Source organism: Pristis pectinata, chromosome 25 (assembly GCF_009764475.1).
Source record: "Pristis pectinata isolate sPriPec2 chromosome 25, sPriPec2.1.pri, whole genome shotgun sequence".
Lineage (NCBI taxonomy): Eukaryota > Metazoa > Chordata > Chondrichthyes > Rhinopristiformes > Pristidae > Pristis > Pristis pectinata.
In genome coordinates this window covers 11,924,381-11,942,854 of record NC_067429.1, presented here as the reverse complement: position 1 = coordinate 11,942,854, position 18,474 = coordinate 11,924,381, and the positions used below count along the sequence as shown (strand labels likewise).

Genomic DNA, 18,474 nt, shown 5'->3' with positions numbered 1-18,474 from the left:
TGGGAAACACATGGTAGTAATCTGAATATTTAATTCCGCAGACCGGATTGGACCTGTTACCAAGGTGCCCTTTGTGTTTCTATCTATTTCAATATATCACTGCTTTTCTATTGTCAAGTAAGTTGCTCATTTCATTTTAAAAAAATGACTTCAAACCTCTCCTGGAAGCAGTATTGCTGGATTCTGAGTGGAATCTTTCCTGTGGTTTATGATTTTTGGAGCTAGGGCAATATTCTCAGGAAGAGAGGTTGATCAAAGGACTGAGTTGAGGAGATTTCTTCTGAGGGTTGTGAACCTCTGGAATTCTCTATGCCATAGACGTGCAGAGGCAAGCAGCACACTTAAGCCTGAGATAGATAGAAATTTGGACTAAAGGGAATATGTCTACTTGACCTCAACTCTTCAATCTCTTGCCTGTGATCAGATCAGCCATGGGCTTGACGGAGACTTGACAGAGTATATGACCTACTCCTGCTCCTGTTATATGATTTTATATGATCTGATGTTCATACTTCTGCACACAATTTTTCTTCTTTACTCCCAGGTGTCCAGTAAATGAAACAAAAATCAGGAACCAGTTAGGCAATGACCCCAAATGATGAATGTGGCATTTATGTCATATGCAATATCAGAAAATAATCATTCCATTTAGGATTATTTCACATCACTAACTGTGGGTTGCTGTGACAACAGATTTTGGTGAAACAAATTCCAAAAGGAAGCACTTTGATAAAAAAACAAGTATAAGGATGGCATTTGGCTCTACAATCTGTTTCTTTAATGATGTACCTTTGATAAAGTAAATTAAGGACCAGTATCTCAGACTGAATAAGTGAAATACTCGCACAATAGATACTGTCTTTCAAATTTTAAAAACAGTGCAATGATGAGATAGTGCAGGGCACCATCACATTTGTTAATTAGACAGAACTGGAGGAGATCTCAGAGGACCATGATCAACAGAGATATAGTTAAGTAGAAGCAGTGAGGAAGAGAGCAGATGTGACATTAGATTCCTGTCAGGCAAGTTTATCCTCACATCCTGCACCAGACCAAAAGAGATGCTAGAACAGTTTCCCAGATATGGGAATAATGTTAGTCTTAGATAGCCATCTGCTTGAGAGAAAAAGAGAGACTTGCATTTATATGAAGCCTTTTACAATCTCAGGACATCCCAAACTTTTTGAAACTTAACCTAGGATGCACAGTGACCAATTAGTATGCAAGGTCCCATTCATAACAAAGGGGTAAAAACCAGACCAACTGTTTTTCTAACTGTTTGAGGGAGAAACGTTAGCCCTGAAACATTAAGATTCTAAGCAAAAATAATTGTTGTGGAACTACAAGCCAGGATTCTGCAAAGCTGCTGATCCAATGGAGAACAGATATGCTTGATTAAAAGGTTCAATTTTTATTAGACCACATGTGTCCATTTCACACCAGAACCCTTGCATTGAAAACTGAGAGTCTGTTAATAACCCGGCAGCATCCTTGGAGAGTACTCATATCCTGTAATACCCACTGCAACCTATTAATGGGGCATCATGTGTGTGTACAAAGGGAGAACAATATTAGATTTGCTCTCATTCCAATTTCACGGCATCAGTCTCTGTGCTGATCACAGCTGAGTAGCAGCAGCTTTAAGGGAAATGCAGACCCTTTCCTCTTTGAAAGTATCCACCTCTTTCATTCTGTCTTTTTCATTTAACTCATTCTCACACCTTGTTTTGTCTTCTCTTTGTTTCTGTTTATTGATTTCTCCAATTCTCTCTCTCCCTTGAGTCGCTTTTTCTTGTACATTTAGGAACATTGTTGTAATGAAAGTCATTTAAAAAAACATTATTAGATCAGTAGAAGAAATAATACGAACAATATTTCAGTATCAAAATTGAATGAGTCCTTTCCCAGATTGGATTTTTCAGAGCAAAAACAAAGTGCTGGAGGAACTCAGCGGGTCAGGCAGCATCTGTAGAAGGAAGTGGGCAGTCCACATTTCAGGTCAAGACCCTTGACCCAAAATATTGACTGTCCTCCCTCTACAGATGCTGCCTGACCCGTTGAGTTCCTCCAGCATGTTGTTGTTTGCTCCAGATTCCAGCATCGGCAGTCTCTTGTGTCTCCTTGGATTTTCCAGAGTTTGACTGGCAGTTCTGCTTTGCATTATTTCCTTTGAAAATGCAGGGAATGGGGATACCTTTTGATCAGTTTGATGCTTATTTTAGTTACGTGCTTGGGATTTTAATGTTTCACCTGAAATATTGGTTAAGCCTCATTTTGGGTCAGGACTGAAGAGTCATTTGGGGGCTGAGGATTTCATTAATTTATCTGCTAATTCTAAATCAATATCAATTTAGATTTAATTCCTCTATTAGTCCTTAACAGGCTGCTCAATGTGATGTGATTTATACTGCAATTATGTCTTTTGCAAAAAAAATTGAAAGGAAAAGTCAACTGATGTTTGCAAGGTTTAATAGTCTGACCCTCAAGTGGTGGTTGCTGCTTGTGACATAACTGTGGCTGTTCCTGTTCAGGGGGTTGAGAGTAAGGGATGTCAGAATTGCTCTCCTCTTGAGAGAGGCTATAAGGGCAACAGTTTAATGTGGGAACTCAACCAGAAGTTGCATTAATGTTGTTGGCTTTCTGGTAGAAATTTATTAATTGCCTCAACATTTACTCTGGGTTGGGCCGCTTTCAATAATTGTGATGAAATTTGAAGAAAGAAACAAAACAAAAATTATGGAGCATCTTTTGTAGACTTGGAATATCGGAAAACACTTCATGTTGAATTCAGTACTTTCATTCAATTATTCATCGACAGGGTGTAAGCATCAGTGGAAAGGCCAACATTTATCCCCTAGCCCTAGAAAAGATAGTGGAGCACTGAGCAGTTAGCTGCACCATTTCAGACGACATTTAAGCCAATAAACCTGCTGTAGACTGGAGTCACGTATTGGCTAGAACCTACAAGGAGAGCAGAATTCCTTCCCCCAAAGGGCAATGAGGAAATCACTTGGGCTTTACAACAATCAGATTTTTAAAATCCACATTCATTTAATTAACTCAACTTAAATTTCCCATCTGCTGCAGTTGGGAAACCTCTGGATAGCTGGTCGCTTAACGACGTTGTATTCTTAACTTGTGAAGTGCAGCTAGTCTGTAAACTAGATTGCCCCAGTAAAAAGACATTGGTGACTTTGTTCCTTTAGAAGAAGCCCTGTTAACGTATCATGGAACTCATTTAATGTACATTAATTTAGATTGTTGAAAACAGCTTATCATTCTGCCTGGAATTTCAAACTGTTACATTAACACAGTTCAGAAGTCTCTGCTCATGCCTAAGGTAATGGATTGTGACATGTCATCAGATTGTGGATTTCTGTTCTGCCTGGCTGGCTATGTTAGGCAAGTCAGTGGGAGAAAGGTTAAAATCTATTTTGAGTAAAGTAAAATGATAGTTAAATTAATCTGGAGAAAAGAGTTTGAATCCCACCATGTCAATTGAAGATTTCCATTCAAGAAACTAAATAAGTTTGGAGTAGTTAAGTTGAAGTCCAGGAAATTACTGGATCATTGGAAAATCCAATCTAATTCAATAAAGATCCTCAAGAAAGTTAATCTCTTGCTCTCACCTGGTCTGGCCTATAGGTGACCCATAGTACTGTGGTTAGTTCTTAACCATCAGGAATCAGGCAGGGAAGTCGACGAGGTACAGGATCATCTACTTTCCTTCTAACTGACGGAACAACCTCAAGGGCCATAGAATCAGCTCCTGCCTTCTGTTTCTTATGCCCTCTGAAATGACCTAGCAAGCCATGCAGTTCTTGGGCAATCAGAGACCGGCAATAAAAGCTGACCAAATCATAAATAGATAGATAAATGCTAAATTACTCAAAAGGAAAGATCAGCAATGATTCCTGCTCCTGACTGCAAGCCTGTGACCCCTGCTGGAAAGTGTGTGCAATGACATTAAACACGGACAGAATCATAGGATCATAGAATTGTTATGGCACAGGAGGAGGTCATTCAGTCCATCAAGTCTGTTCCACCTCTTTGTAGGACATTCCAGTCAATTTAATTTCCACTGTTTTTCCCTGTGGGCTTATCCAGTTCCTTCTTGAAAACCCTGATTATTTCCACGATGACACTAATTTCCTATTCATATATTTGAATATATTACTAATGTTATTGCCTAACTTCGAACTACTTGTGGAAGGAAAAGGTTATCATTATGAAATTATATGAATCACCACCATAAGCAAAAAAATCAATTTAAAATTATTTGTTATCAGGAAAAATCAAATGATATTATTACATGTTAACATCAGAAAGTTATAATATTTTAAGTGCCATTGTTGTTTATTGGTATTGGTATTGGTTTATTATTGTCACTTGTACTGAGGTACAGTGAAAAACTTGTCTTGCATACTGATCGTACAGATCGATTCATTACACAGTGCAGTTACATTGGGTTAGTACAGAGTGCCTTGATGTAGTACAGGTAAAAACAATAACAGTAGAGTAAAGTGTCACAGCTACAGAGAAAGTGCAGTGCAATAATGTGCAAGGTCACAACAAGGTAGATCGTGAGGTCATAGTCCATCTCATCATATAAGGGAATCGTTCAATAGTCTTTTCACAGTGGGGTAGAAGCTAAGAGAAATGTATCATTCATCTCAAAAATACACCATAAATTTGTAGATATCAACAACTTGGGTGGGAATCAAAACCAAGGAGAATTTACACCAAGATACAAGAGGACATTAATAAAGTTGGAGATGGGATATATAGTTGACCATTTAATTTCCAAGACTGTAAGCTGCGAAAAATAAGCTCTTGTATTTTCCTTTCCTATTGTACTTTCCTATCCCACACAGATGGGAAAGGTTTAGAGGGTTATGGGCCAAACGCTGACAAATGGGACCAGCTTGGATTGGTATCTTGGTCAGCATGGACCAGTTGGGCCGAAGGGCCTGTTTCTATGCTGTATGACTCTAGGACCTCTATTTCTTATGTATAAAATGAGATTTGAAAGATATGGAAGTAAAAATACTGAAAGATGCAACCCATCAATGACGACGTACCAAAAGCATATTCTACCCTTTCAATATAAACCTTTTGTTTATTTCCAAAGAACAGAACTGAAATGTAATCCTCAACTTTGACTGAACCTTGATAAGACTACATTGCTGTGTACACTACATTTTGAATTGCCACTGTATAAAAAGAAGATAGAGGCACTAAGGGTGGAAAGAAAAGATACACAGGGAGGACACTACAACTGAGGTTGTCCCATTTCAGGAAAGGATAAGCAGGTTGGGTCTCTTTGCGAGCAAATGCTGAGGGGCAAGCCAATAGACACTTCCAGAATTCTGGAAGTCCTCTCTCAAAACTTATCAGTGTTTCAACTTGAGGGAAGGGCAATATTTAAGGCCTTCCACATCAAACAGCCACAAATTCAGAAGTAACACATACACAGAGAGTGGTGAGAATGTACTATTTACCAGGTGTGTTACTACCAATTACTGTAGCAAAACCATCAGTGTGTGTATTTTGTGAAATCAAGATGGAAACTAATAACATCTTGTACATCTCTAACGCTCTTGCAAGTTGAAGTATATCATTACTACAGCGATACCACAATAACACCTCCCAGTTAATATGGTGAGGGGATTTCCGTTGTAAAAAATACTGCTTCAAATCAACTGCTAGGGGCAGCACAGTGTTGTAGCTGTCTCAGAACTCCAGGGACCCAAGTTCCATTGTGACCTGGGTTGAATTCTGACTTTCACTGCTGTCTGTGTGGAGTTTGCACATTCTCCCTGTGATCATGTGGGTTTCCTCTAGGTGCTCCAGTTTCCTCCCATGTCCCAAAGATGTGTGGGTTAGTAGGTTAATTGGCCATTTTAAATTGTCCCTGGTATGTTGATGAGTGGTAGAATCTGGAGGGAGCTGAGAGGAATGTAGGGAGAATAAAATGGAATTAATATAATTTGGTGCATGACTGTCAGTGTGGACTCTCAGAAGCCCTTTTCCCATGCTGTATGACTCCATGACTTTTTAAATTACTGCATCAAAACAATTGTGTATGACAGGGAAACTTTGTTATTGGCTTATATGGAGCTGGCAATTATACTTCAACTGCTGCTTATTGCCTGCAGCTAAAAAAAGACCCCTCCTTTTTGTGTAGTGACCGTCAACAGCTTCCACTAACAGCTGATGTGTTGTGTGAAGCCACCATTTTTTGGTAGGTGGCACCTCTTTAAAGGCAGTCTTCAGGCACATCCATGACATAGAAGCAGATGTGCATTGATTTCTGCTTCTGAAATTAAGTCCCATTGGCTTCAATACAACTGAATATTGAAACTGGAATACAGTGCACATATAGAGTCACAGAGTTATACAGCACGGAAACAGGTCCTTCAGCCCAACTTGTTCATGACAACCAAGCTGTCCAAACGAGTTAGTCCTATTTGCCTGCATTTGGCCCATAACCCTGTAAGCCTTTTCTATCCATGGACCTGTTGAAATGATTTTTAAACATTGTAATTGTACCTGCCTCTATCACTTCCTCTGGCAGCTCATTCCATTTACTCTCTGTGTGAAAAAGTTTCCTCTCAGGTCCCTCTTATATCTTTCCTCTCTCGCCTTAAACGTCCTCTGATTTTACACTCCCCTGCCTTGAGGAAAATATTAGCTACATGGCAGGTTTAGCTCAGGTTGCATTTGACTCAGTCACATCCACAATGGACACAACTGTTTGAAGGCAATGGCAGTGATTTCCAAGAATTAATCCTTTCTACGTTATAAATGAAACCAACTACTACTATTAGGAAACAGATTGTACAAATTATGAACATAAGAAACATGGCTACTTGAACTGCTTTCCCCTTTAGCTTCAGACGAATATCTCCTGCTGCCATTCTGAGGGTGAAATTGGATTGCAGAGCTGGGATGTGGGATGGAGGTTGCACAGATTGAGCAATACTGAAGTGGCAACCCCTTTTACACTCCAACTTTTGTTTCCAAATGAAATTTCATCTCTTCTGTTCCTTCTATTCCTTCCCCCATGAACTCTTACAGCAATTGTTTGTCCAAGCCTTGGTTGAAGTAAATGTTTTCACAGTTTAAAGGCTGGTTTACCTGGCCTATATTTGAGTAAGGATTCAAGAAGCTCAGTGGCTTATACATTGCTGTGGAAGATAGTTGTATTTTAAAATGTAGGTGTCCATTGGTGTCTGATGCTCCATGACTAGACTTAACCACATAAGCCCTCTGTTATAAAACCCTTGAACAGACCTTTTGTATGATAACAATAAACTCTTGATCTCTCAATTTACCTCGTCATGGCCCTTGCACCTTCTCATCTACCTGCACTGCACTTTCTCTGTAACTGTAACACTACAGTCTGCATTCTGTTATTGCTTTTCCCTTTGCACTACCTCAATGTACTTATGTTCTGAAATGATCTGTATGGATGGTATGGAAAATAAAGTTTTTCACCATATCTCAGGACATGTGACAGTAATAAGCTCATTTCCAATTACCAATAAAAGATATTATATAAAGACAAAATTATTAATGCAGCTTAAATTTACTGATATGTCTCAGAAGAAGCAAATTTGATCTCTGAACCCATAAATTCAAATAATGGTTATACAAAAATTTCTTTTTCCAAAATATATTTTCCCAAATCTGGATCTGGTTTGCTATTACTCATGCTACTTAAACTGATTAGAGAGGTTTACTTTCAGTAATAATGGAAATCATAATTCGGGCTGTTGTGTTCATAACTTTTCACTTTTCCCATTGCCTGTGCCATTTTCTTTTCACAAGGGATATTCTAATTGTCATGGAGCCAGAGAATGTCGTGTAGTTGGTGAACAATGCAGTGTGGAAGTGCCATTCCCATTAATTCTTCTGCTGGAAAGGGGATATTACACGTTGAATGGCTGATGAGATCTTGAAAGGTGTCCTTGACCATTGTGGAGGCCAGGACCACATTGCAAGATCATTGTTTCATTACAACAACATGACTGAAGGGCTGAATTGCATCATCAGTCTTTGAAAAGATTTCATTATAAAGGAAGCATTGCAAAGATTGGTGGCTATTATACAGGCCTTTATAGCAATTCTCATTTTTTTTGTAGCAATATCCATAAATTACTTTATCGGTAGAATAATTCAGTCCCACTCATACGTGTTGAAAATCTGAAATTGAAGCAGGAAATGGTGGAAATATCAGCCTGGCTTCTGGGAGAAAGAATAGAATAGGGTAACACTTCAGGCATCAAGTCCTTTGTCAGGTCTTACTGGAAGTGCTTACTTTCACCATTCATCTATTGCATCAATGTAGTGGTACTGAGCGACATCATGTCATAATATAAAGGTAACATAATCCATGCATCTACAAATCCATAGATAATTCCAAGGTTGAGAGTACTGGAAAATTAAATGCCATGATATGCCTATGTCAGTGCTGTGGCCTAACGTAACAAGGGCGACCATGAACAAAAGTGTTTAGTGTACTCAATTCATGGACCATCGGTGTAACCAGCAGTCAAATAATGGCTAGACACTCTTTTCTCTACCAATTACAATCTGATTTTGAGGGTCTACATGAGTTTTTCGACACTTTATAGTGACTGCTTAACTTGTGAGATGACGGGGAGGATTGTTGTCAGTTTAAGTAGCAAAGTTGCATTTTTTTTGAAGAAAGACAGGGTGGGGATTTGAACTAATCTGCTTTGCTTTTCTCCTGCCTTTCCTTACAGCTGTGACTTCCATTATCTGGAGCTTGAGCTCTAAAATTTACTTCCTAAACCATTCCACCTCCTTTTAAGGTGCTTTAAACCTCCCTTTGATCAAGCAGTCAGATGACGGAACTCTTGGCAAATAAAGCACTGGTCAGATACTACAGATACTTGCTGATCTCAGAGGTGCTTTGGTATTCTGTCGTGGAGCATCTGAGATCTGGAGAAGTGTTCATGCTTTTCTGACCTCCCTTTGGATGGGATGTGCATTTATTCTACCAATGGGTGTCTGCTGCAGGAAACCTAAACAATAATTAGCGATGTTTTCATGACAAGAGTTTCTTTTCCCAGTGGGATCTAACCCACCAACATTTTGTAACTAAATTCATCCTTTTGAGAAAGTGTTGATTTCCCAGCCAATTGCTCCCTTAAATGAAAATCTTACTACTTTGCATCTTACCACAAGCTGGCATTTTATTGAACTTATCCCTGTAAACTGCAGCAGCAGAATACCTTGCTCTGAATGCTAATCTGTCATATAAGCAAGACAGTACCATTTAATTCCGATACCTTGGGGCATATTATATACTGCACATGGAATTGAAGAACAATTCTTTAACTAACATGTTACCTAGAAAGACTTTTACAGGAAAAAAAACTTTGACTTCATATATTGAACATTCTCAACTTATTAAAAGAAATAAAATTTACTGAAAGAATTCACCCTAATAAGCAAATCCTGGATTGAATAAAGCCCTTGGCTCTCTTCTCCCAAAGTGTTTCACTGCAACAGATGTGAAGTACTTTTTTTTTGCAGTTTTGATGTACAATATAAGGGCCCAAATTGTGCTTTACTAATAACAGCAGGCTATTAACACTTGCAGATTATTACTGGCTAAAACTTGTAACTACTGTTATCTGTTCAATGCAATTTAGTTGCAGAAATCCCAAATTAGTGTTACCCTGTTCTTTCACTGGGTAGGCACTTGCAGCCTTCGCCAATGGAATCTGCACAAAGATCACATTGTCAAGGGGACGGGCTGATTATTTTCACATGAGAAAACTAGGGTTTATGCATAAAGGAATAATTCGGTGCTGAGTAAAATAATTGATGATTACCGTTGAACCATTATCAAAATTAATCAAAAAATTAATGAACGGGGAGCCTCATTTCCTCAGAAGAAAATCAATGTTGAAGGATTTAAAAAAAATAAAGATTTTATACTTTGCCCCTTAATGGTGATATGGCAGTAGGTTCAGCCAGAGGCAAACCATACTACAGCTCCTGCATCATAAGGATGCAGTAGTTAAGTTACCAGATATGTAATGCAAATGCTTGGACTAACAATCCAAGTTCAATTCCCACCATGGGAAGCTGCGGAATATAAATTCAGTTGGCAGTTTGAAAAAAAACAGCTCACCTTGGTGATGATGAGCATAGAACTACCAGACATGATTGACTTGGAAAGGCCCAATAAACCACTCATTTGCACTGAGGTACATAGAAATTTCTTCTCACAGAGGGTGGTGAATCTCTGGAATTCTCTGTCCCAGCAAGTGGCGGAAGCTGAATCATTAGAAGTATTTAAAGTCGAGGTGGATAAGTATTTGACAGATTGAGGAATAGAGGGGTATGGAGACATGGCAAAGAAGAGGAATTGAGGTCAGCATAGATCAGCCACAATCATATTTTAATGGTGGGATAGACTTGAAGGGCCTGATGTCCTACTTCTGCTCCTTTTTTTTTGTGTTCTTGTGTGCTGTGTTCAAACAGAGAATAAAGGCAGATTGGCCACTTGGAATTGAGCTAGGCACCAAATTCAGACAATGCAAATTCATTCCCCACACCTTGCACAGTCCTCCTCACAAACATCTGGCGATGGGTATCTAAATTGGAAGAGCTGTCTCACAAGCTAGTCAAGCCACAGTCTGACATAGTCATATCTACAGATAATGTGCCCTCAGTATCAGAGGTGATGGCATAGTGGTATACAGGTGGGAGAGAGTCCTTGAGAGAGTCCATGAAATTGCATGAGATCAGGATAACAGAAACAAGGAAACCACCTACTTCCCCGATGAAAGTAGCAAGGGGACTTCAGTGTCGATCACTGTAGTGGCTTGAGAGCGTCACTACAGTTGGAGCTAGCCGACTCCTGAAGGACATAACCACCGAACAGGGTACGCAGCAGGTAGGGAGTGAACCAACACAAAGGTTAAACCTATGTCACCTTGTCCTCACCTTCGGCAGATGCATCTGTCCATGATAGCATTGGTAGAAGTGACCAGCACAGATTCACACAGAGCCAAAGTCCCATCTGCACACCGGGGACACACTCCATCATGCATTGAATGTGTCAATTGGGATGGACTCAGAACAGATCTGGCAGCTCAAAACTAGGCATTTGTGAGAGGTTATGGACCATCGGCAACAGCAGAAGTGTGCACTGCCACAATCTGCGACCTCAAGGCCCATCACATTCATCACTACGATCACACTGGGGGATCAACCCTAATTCAACAGGGAGTGCAGAAATGCCTGCCAGGAACAGCATCAGGGTAACCTAAAAATGTTGAGGTGTCGGCCCAGTGAAGCTGCGACACAGGACAATAGCAAGCTGAAGAGCATGCTAAGGCAGCTAATTAATCTCACAACCTATAGATCAGTTCAAAGCTCTGCAGTCCTACCACATCAAGTTGTGAATGGTGTTGAGCAACTGAAGCTCTCAACAATGGTGGGGCTCAGCATGTGAGTACAAGGCTGGCATATTTACAACCATATTCCCTCGGAGATTCCCACCCTCTCAAAAGCCAGTCTTGAGCCAAGTCAATTCACTCCACGTGATACCAAGGGGCAGATGCAAGCATTGGTTTCAGCAAGGACTACGGGAGCAAAGGCTACGGGTCCAGACAACATCCCGGCTGTAGTACGGAACGTCTGTGTTTCAGAACTAGCTGCACCTTAAGCCTAGTTGAAACCAGTTTTAACCTATTAAATCAGTTTTGTATTGCCTGCCCATTCATTTTAATGCTCCAGATTTGCAAGTAAACAATATTATCGAAGGAAACCCAACATTCACCTCAAATTGGTCAGTGGATAAATGCACATCACAACTAGGAGAGTCTCCAATTCAATTAGGGTACTGATAGGAACTCAACCATAAGTCACACGTGCCCCTAAACAAATGAAAGGAAAATTAGTAATCTTTTTGATATCCAACAAATAGTCTCCTGTGTTAGATGTAAGGTGTGGTTAGTATCTAACAATAACGATCTCACTGTTGAATAGTCTGTTACCTTCCCACTGTGTCAGATTAAGATAAGGCTAATTTAACATAGTACACCACTACCCATTTACTCCTTGACCCCAATGTGAGAGAAAGGGAGAATGATCCAGTGGAGACTTTGCAAGTGACTTTCTCACCTTGTGCCATCAGAAAGCAAATTGAAATTCAGTGTTTTCATCCAGAAAGAAGCTCACACGCTGTGACTGAGTTTTATTCTTCCAAATGCACAGGTTTGGACTTCCATGGAGACCTGCATGAAATTGGATCAAAGGAAGGTTTGAAAGGACGGAAACTCCAAAAAGCATTTGAGAGCTTTGCGTGGAACATCACTGTATTAAAAGTAAGTAACTTCCACAGTCTGGATATCTGTTGATCTCCCAGAACTTTCAGATAGAGGGTGAACCGTCGTGGCTGACCCATTTTAACTTCCTATAGTGATTAAAAATCCACTATAATTTATCTCTTCCAGAAGGATATAGAATTACTTTTCTTAAATAATAATGTTTGACTTTAGATGTTCTTCAGAAGATGCTGGATAATCTTGGTACCATGAAAGTACAAAGAAATGCATAAGAAGTCTGTGTACCATCCTAAAGTACCACCTTCACCCTTGGAGGCTCAAAGTGGAGTTTATTGTCAGATACACAAGTACATGTTTGCTCAGGTGCAGTGAAAATCTTACTTGCAGCAGCATCACAGGCACATAGCATCAGAGACACTGCATTAACAAGAAAAACATAAATTAAACATAAAGTATAGAAAATTATACAAGAAAGAACACAATTAGAACAAAACAAAAAAGAGTCCTTTGTAGTGCAAAGTGGTTGAAGTGGTCATAGTGTTGCTTTACTGAGGTAGTGATTAGGGTTGTGCAGGTTGGTTCAAGAACCAAATGGTTGAAGGGGAGAAGGGAAGTAGCTCTTCTTGAACCTGGTGGTGTGGAACTTAAGGTTTCTGTACCCCCTGCTCAATGGTAGCTGCAAGAAATGGCATGGCCCAGATGGTGGGGATCTTTGATGATAGATTTTGCCTTCTTGAGGCAGCATCTCATGTAGATACTTCTGATGGTGGGGAGGGATGTGCCAGTGATGTACTGGGCTAAGTCCATGACCCTCTGCAGCTTCTTATCCTCTGCACCTTCAAGTTCCTGTACCAGACCTTGATGCAACCAGTCAGGATACTTCCAATCATGTCATGCCCTAGAAATGAAAATATTTACACATTAAATAGTTACTCCGCATGATAACCTTAGATTCCCAGGACAATGGGGTAATGTAATTAGATTACTATATAATTAATTTTACTTTATAGCCCAGAATGTGCAGTGGGAATAACACTGAAGCGAGGAGAGTTATTTCCTGCGTTATTTCCTTAATAACATAGGAAATATGACAGCAACTTGTGGAAGATGCATTTAGCACAATAAATGAGTAACCCCACTCACACTCTCCTCTCATAATCATCTCCAATATAACCATGAACTGATGAGAATTTCAACTTCTTACAAACTTTTTTGCTGTAAAACAAAATTCTGAAAATGTTGTACCTTTTTGAATGCACCTTTTCTCCACGGATGCTGCCTGGCCTGCTGAGTTCCTCCAGCATCATTGTGATTTTCATCTAGATTCCAGCATCTGCAGTCCTTTGTTTCTCGAGGTGCAACTGGGTTTTGAAAGGAATGTTAAGCCATAATTACTTATCCCTGCTCTCAAACACTAACTTTAAAAGTTGAGATTCTTATTCCTTCAGATAAATATTTCAAATTCCATGTGTTTAATCAGTAACTTAATCCTTTGTTTTAGGTTTGTTATTTTCTATAAGTTTATATCATAATCTTTAATGTTGTGATCTGTGAAATGTGTTAAAATGGAGCACTTTTTTCTTCCTGATTTGCTCTCTGGCAATTCTTATGTTTGCTGGGATGAGGGAGCCCAGTGCAGAGGACTAGAGCATTTCTGACACTCGGATACAGCAACAGGTATCACCAGGCCAGATGTAGCACCCTGCCATACAACATGACTCCCAACACCCATCTTAGAGCTCCTTTGACAAATCTTTGACACAGTTTTTCAGTTTGCCGAGTTAGGGGCAACACACACAAAATGCTGGAGGAATCCAGCAGGTCAGGCAGCATCTGTGGAGAGAAATAAACAGTCGATGTTTCGGGTCGAGACCCTTCATCAGGACTCGTCGACGTTTTGGGTCGAGACCCTTCCATCATCCACTGCCGACTTAGGAGCAGTTTTGCGGTGTAGGATGGCATCAGGTAATTGGAAATCAAAGAACTTTAATGGCACAGAAGGAGGCAATTGCTCAATGTGCCAGTGAAAACTTTGGTCTGGGTTATCAAATTCCAGTCACATTTGACTGAGAGGGAGGATGTTAGCCTGAACTGCAATAGAAACCAGCTCCAGATCTGAAGGCTAAGCCACTGTGTAATCTCCTGTTATTTCAAACCCAGTTACCTGCCATAAAGCCAAGTTGAACTGAACAGCGGCTAAAATGATAAAAGTGATCAGGCAAAGATTACATGGGGTTTTTCTACTGAGGAAAATCACAACACTGAGGTTTATTGTCTCAGTGACAATATCAGCTTTTGTTGATAAGAGCCCTGTTGATGCTTCATCTGCTCCAGAGAAAAACTGCTGCAGGTAGTACCTGATACCGGTACAGAATAAAACTTCACAGATCAGCTGTTGGAATGTGGTCAGAGTGGAAAGTGCATGACAACTTTGGATTTGTTGCAATAAGTTGGCCAGAATTTTGAAACGGTGACAAGCCACTCACCTACAGCTTAGTTCACACTTTGTCCCGCACATCTTCCAGCAGCAACTCTCCCACCAAGGCTGTCTGATCCGCATCAACCCTGGTCAGCAAGTTCTGCTTCCCCATCTGGAGGGAAGTGGTATCAGGTGGCAGCTCCAGAACAACTTCTAGCAGGAGAAACCCTAGGTTAGAAAGTGACAGCTTGTGAGTAGAATAGTGTGAATATGGATTGGCATCATGGTTAGCACAGATATTGTGGGCTGAAGGGCCTGTTCCTGTGCTGTACTGTTTCGTGTTCTATGAATATTTGAATGTTTCTGACATCCACTAACATTCAGGGTGAAAGCAAAAATTAAAAACACAAGAAGATTCAAAGCAAAAAAGACTTTTTAAACTCAATATAGTCAAATAGTGGACGGTAGGTCAAGTTTTGTAGCTAGGGGCGGCACAGTGGTGCAGCTTGCCCTCGCAGCTCCAGTGATCCAGGTTCGATCCTGACCTCTGGTCCTGCCTGTGTGGAGTTTGCATGTTCTCCCTGTGGCCAGGTGGGTTTCCTCCAGGTGCTCTGGTTTCCTGCCACATCCCAAAGGCAAGGAGGTTGGTGGGTTAATTGGCGATTGCAAATTGCTCCTAGTATACAAGTAGGTGGTAGACTCTGCAGGGAGTTGGTGGGAGTATGGGGAGAATAAACACGGGATTAGTGTAATGGGTGCTAGGGTGATCAGCACAGACTTGTTGGGCCAAAGGGCCTGTTCTGTGCACTATGACTGTATGGCCAAATAAATGTAAGGTACCTTGACTTTTCATTTCCTCCTCATAGCCATTCATCCCCATTAAAATGAAGTTATTACAGAACTTGCATGGTCTAATCCCTCGCCTAAATGCTGGGGGATTGCTGGTACTCTGGCCATTGTGGTCCAGGATGATTGGAGCACCCAGCAAAACAATTGTCAGGAAGTTGTGACTTCTTCACTCATGCACGACATTGTTTCATCATCAAAGCACCTATTCAAAATCAGTTATTATAACTAATTGTGATGATGTTCTTTTACTTTTAATAATTTTGATACTGGGTTTATTAATGAAGATATTATTCAACCAATTACAACCCAATTTGAAGTGATGCAGGTCTGTTTTAAATTGGCCAACTCACTCAGATAGAAAGGCTACCCTGTTATAATCTTTATTTATTTGCTGATGCCAATCATGGAAACTTTCTAGTTTGCATCCTGTTCAATCAGGCAACAATCATGAAAATGTTCTGCATGTTTTACAAAGCAGAACACAGAACACAGCACAGTATAAGCCCTTCGCCCACGGTGTTGTGCCAGACATTTTATCCTGCTCTAAGATCTATCTAACCCTTTCCTCCCCACATAGCTCCCCATTTCTCCACTATTCATGTGTCTATCTAAATGTCCCTAATGTACCTGCCCCCACAACCTCTGCCGGCAGTGCGTTCCACGCATCCACCACTCTCTGTGTAAAAAGCTTACCCTGACATCCCCCTTATATCTTCTTCCAATCACCTTAAAATTATGTCCCCTTGTGTTAGCCATTGTTGCCCTGGAGAAAAATCTCTGACTGTCCACTCAATCTATGCATCTTATCATTGTGGCGGTTAGCGCGATGCTATTACAGCGCCAGCGATTGGGGTTCGATTCCCGTTGCTGTCTGTAAGGAGTTTGTATGTTCTCCCGTGTCTGCGTGGGTTTTCTCCCATATTCCAAAGACGTACGGGTAGGTTAATTTGAGTTTAAAATGGGCGGCACAGACTCATTGGGCCGGAAGGGCCTGTTACCACGCTGTAAATAAAATTTTTTTTTAATTTTAAAAATTTCCTTGTACACCTCTGTCAACTCACCTCTCATCCTCCTTCTCCCAAAAGAGAAAAGCCTAACTCACTCAACCTAATGTCATAAGACATGCTCTCCAGTCCCAGGCAGCATCCTGGTAAGTCTTCTCTGCGCCCTCTCTAAAGCTTCCACATCTTTCCTACAATGAGGTGACCAAAACTGAACACATACTCCAAGTGTGGTCTAACTAGAGTTCTATAGAGCTGCAACATTACCTGGCAGCTCTTGAACTCAATACCCCCAACTAATGAAGGCCAACACAACCATATGCCTTCTTAACAAACCTATCAACCTGAGTGGCAATCTTGAGGGATCTATGGATGTGGACCCCAAGATCCCTCTGTTCCTCCACACTGCTAAGAGTCCTGCCATTAACCTTGTATTCTGCCTTCAAATTCAATCTCCTGAAGTGCATCACTTCACACTTTTCCGGGTTGAACTCCATCTGCCACTTCTCAGCCCAGGTCTGCATTCTATCATTATCCTGTTGTACTCTACAGCAACCTTCTACACTATCCATAACACCACCAACCTTTGTATCATCAGCAAACTTACTAACCCACCCTTTCACATCCTCATTTATAAAAATCACAAAGAGCAGGCGTCCCGGAACAGATGCCTGCGGAACACCACTGGTTACTGACCTCCAGGCAGAATACTGTCCATCTACCACCACCCTCCGTCTTCTATGAGCGAGCCAATTCTGAATCCACACAGCCAAGTTTCCCTGGATCCCATGCCACAGATGAGAAAAAAGACCTAACTATCTCTGGCACAGCTTGTAGAGCTTCTGCCTCACAGTGCCAAAGACTTGGGTTCAATCCTGACCTTGGGTGCTGTCTGCGTGGAGTTTGCATGTTCTCCATGTGACTTCCTCTGGGTGCTCCGGTTTCCTCCCACATTCCAAAGGTGTGCAGGTTGATAGGTTAATTGGCCACTGTAAATTGCCCCTGGTGTGTTGGTGTGTGGTGTGATCTGGGGTCAGTTGAAGAGAATGCAGAGAGGATAACAAATGGGACCAATGTAGCATCAGTGTAAAAAGGTTGATGGTCAGTATAGACTCAATGCACCAAAGGACCAGTGTCCCCGCTGTGACTGTGAGCAGTGGAAGTTGTAAGAATGTTGATTTTCTCATTAACTACAAATTATCCTTGCATCATGGATGAGAAAGCTTGTGGTCACTGTTTATTTGGACTGTATTATCTTTGCACCTTTCTCTGAATCTATGTGTGTTGTAGTTTATCTTGGTATCTACACCTCAGCTTATCTGTTCATGTGTGTAACCGCCTGTAGCTGTTAATCCTTCCCCACAGAAGATACAAGAGGGAGGGAACTGAGAGTTTCAGGGAGGGCGAAGCAGTGCAACTTGTGAAAAGTAAGTGACGAGATGGCTGTGAGCAGTGGGTCCAGGTTATTTTGCACCTCTCTAAAAGCCCAGAGGACAAGACAACAAAACACCAAATAGGAACAGTCTGTTCAGCCTGTCGGAGACCAGTTGACACAATGTCACTACGAATCCACCAAAGTTCAGGAGAGTGAGAGGGGACATAATTGAAGCGTGTAAGACCTGAGTGATCTCTGATAGGTGGACGTGGAGAGGATGTTTCCTGTTACAGGAGAACCTAGAAATAGGGGTCACTGTTTAAAAATAAGACATTGTCCATTTCAGACAGATAAGGTGAAATTTTTCCTCTAAAGGTTATGAGTCTTTTGAATTCTCTCCCTCAACGAGTGATGGAAACAAGGTCTTTGAATATTTTAAAGCAGAGATAGGTTGATACACCAGGGGGGTGAAAGGTCACCATGGGTAGACTGTGG

General features: G+C 40.9%; 1 protein-coding gene and 1 long non-coding RNA gene across 3 annotated transcripts in view; one reads left to right on the top strand and one right to left on the bottom strand.

Annotated features, from left to right (window-relative positions):
- Positions 1–18,474, top strand: part of plcl5 (phospholipase C like 5) — a 184,407-nt gene that overhangs the window by 155,341 nt on the left and 10,592 nt on the right. For both annotated transcript variants that reach the window (XM_052038843.1, XM_052038844.1), the window contains exon 5: positions 12,265–12,374. In XM_052038843.1, the coding sequence (XP_051894803.1) occupies positions 12,265–12,374 (110 nt within the window). The remainder of the gene's footprint in view (positions 1–12,264; positions 12,375–18,474) is intronic.
- LOC127583095 (uncharacterized) lies at positions 13,080–14,936 on the bottom strand. Its single transcript, XR_007958204.1, has 3 exons — positions 14,822–14,936; positions 13,581–13,696; positions 13,080–13,233 (listed from the first exon to the last, which is right to left on the bottom strand). It is a non-coding gene; the product is annotated as an uncharacterized LOC127583095 (long non-coding RNA).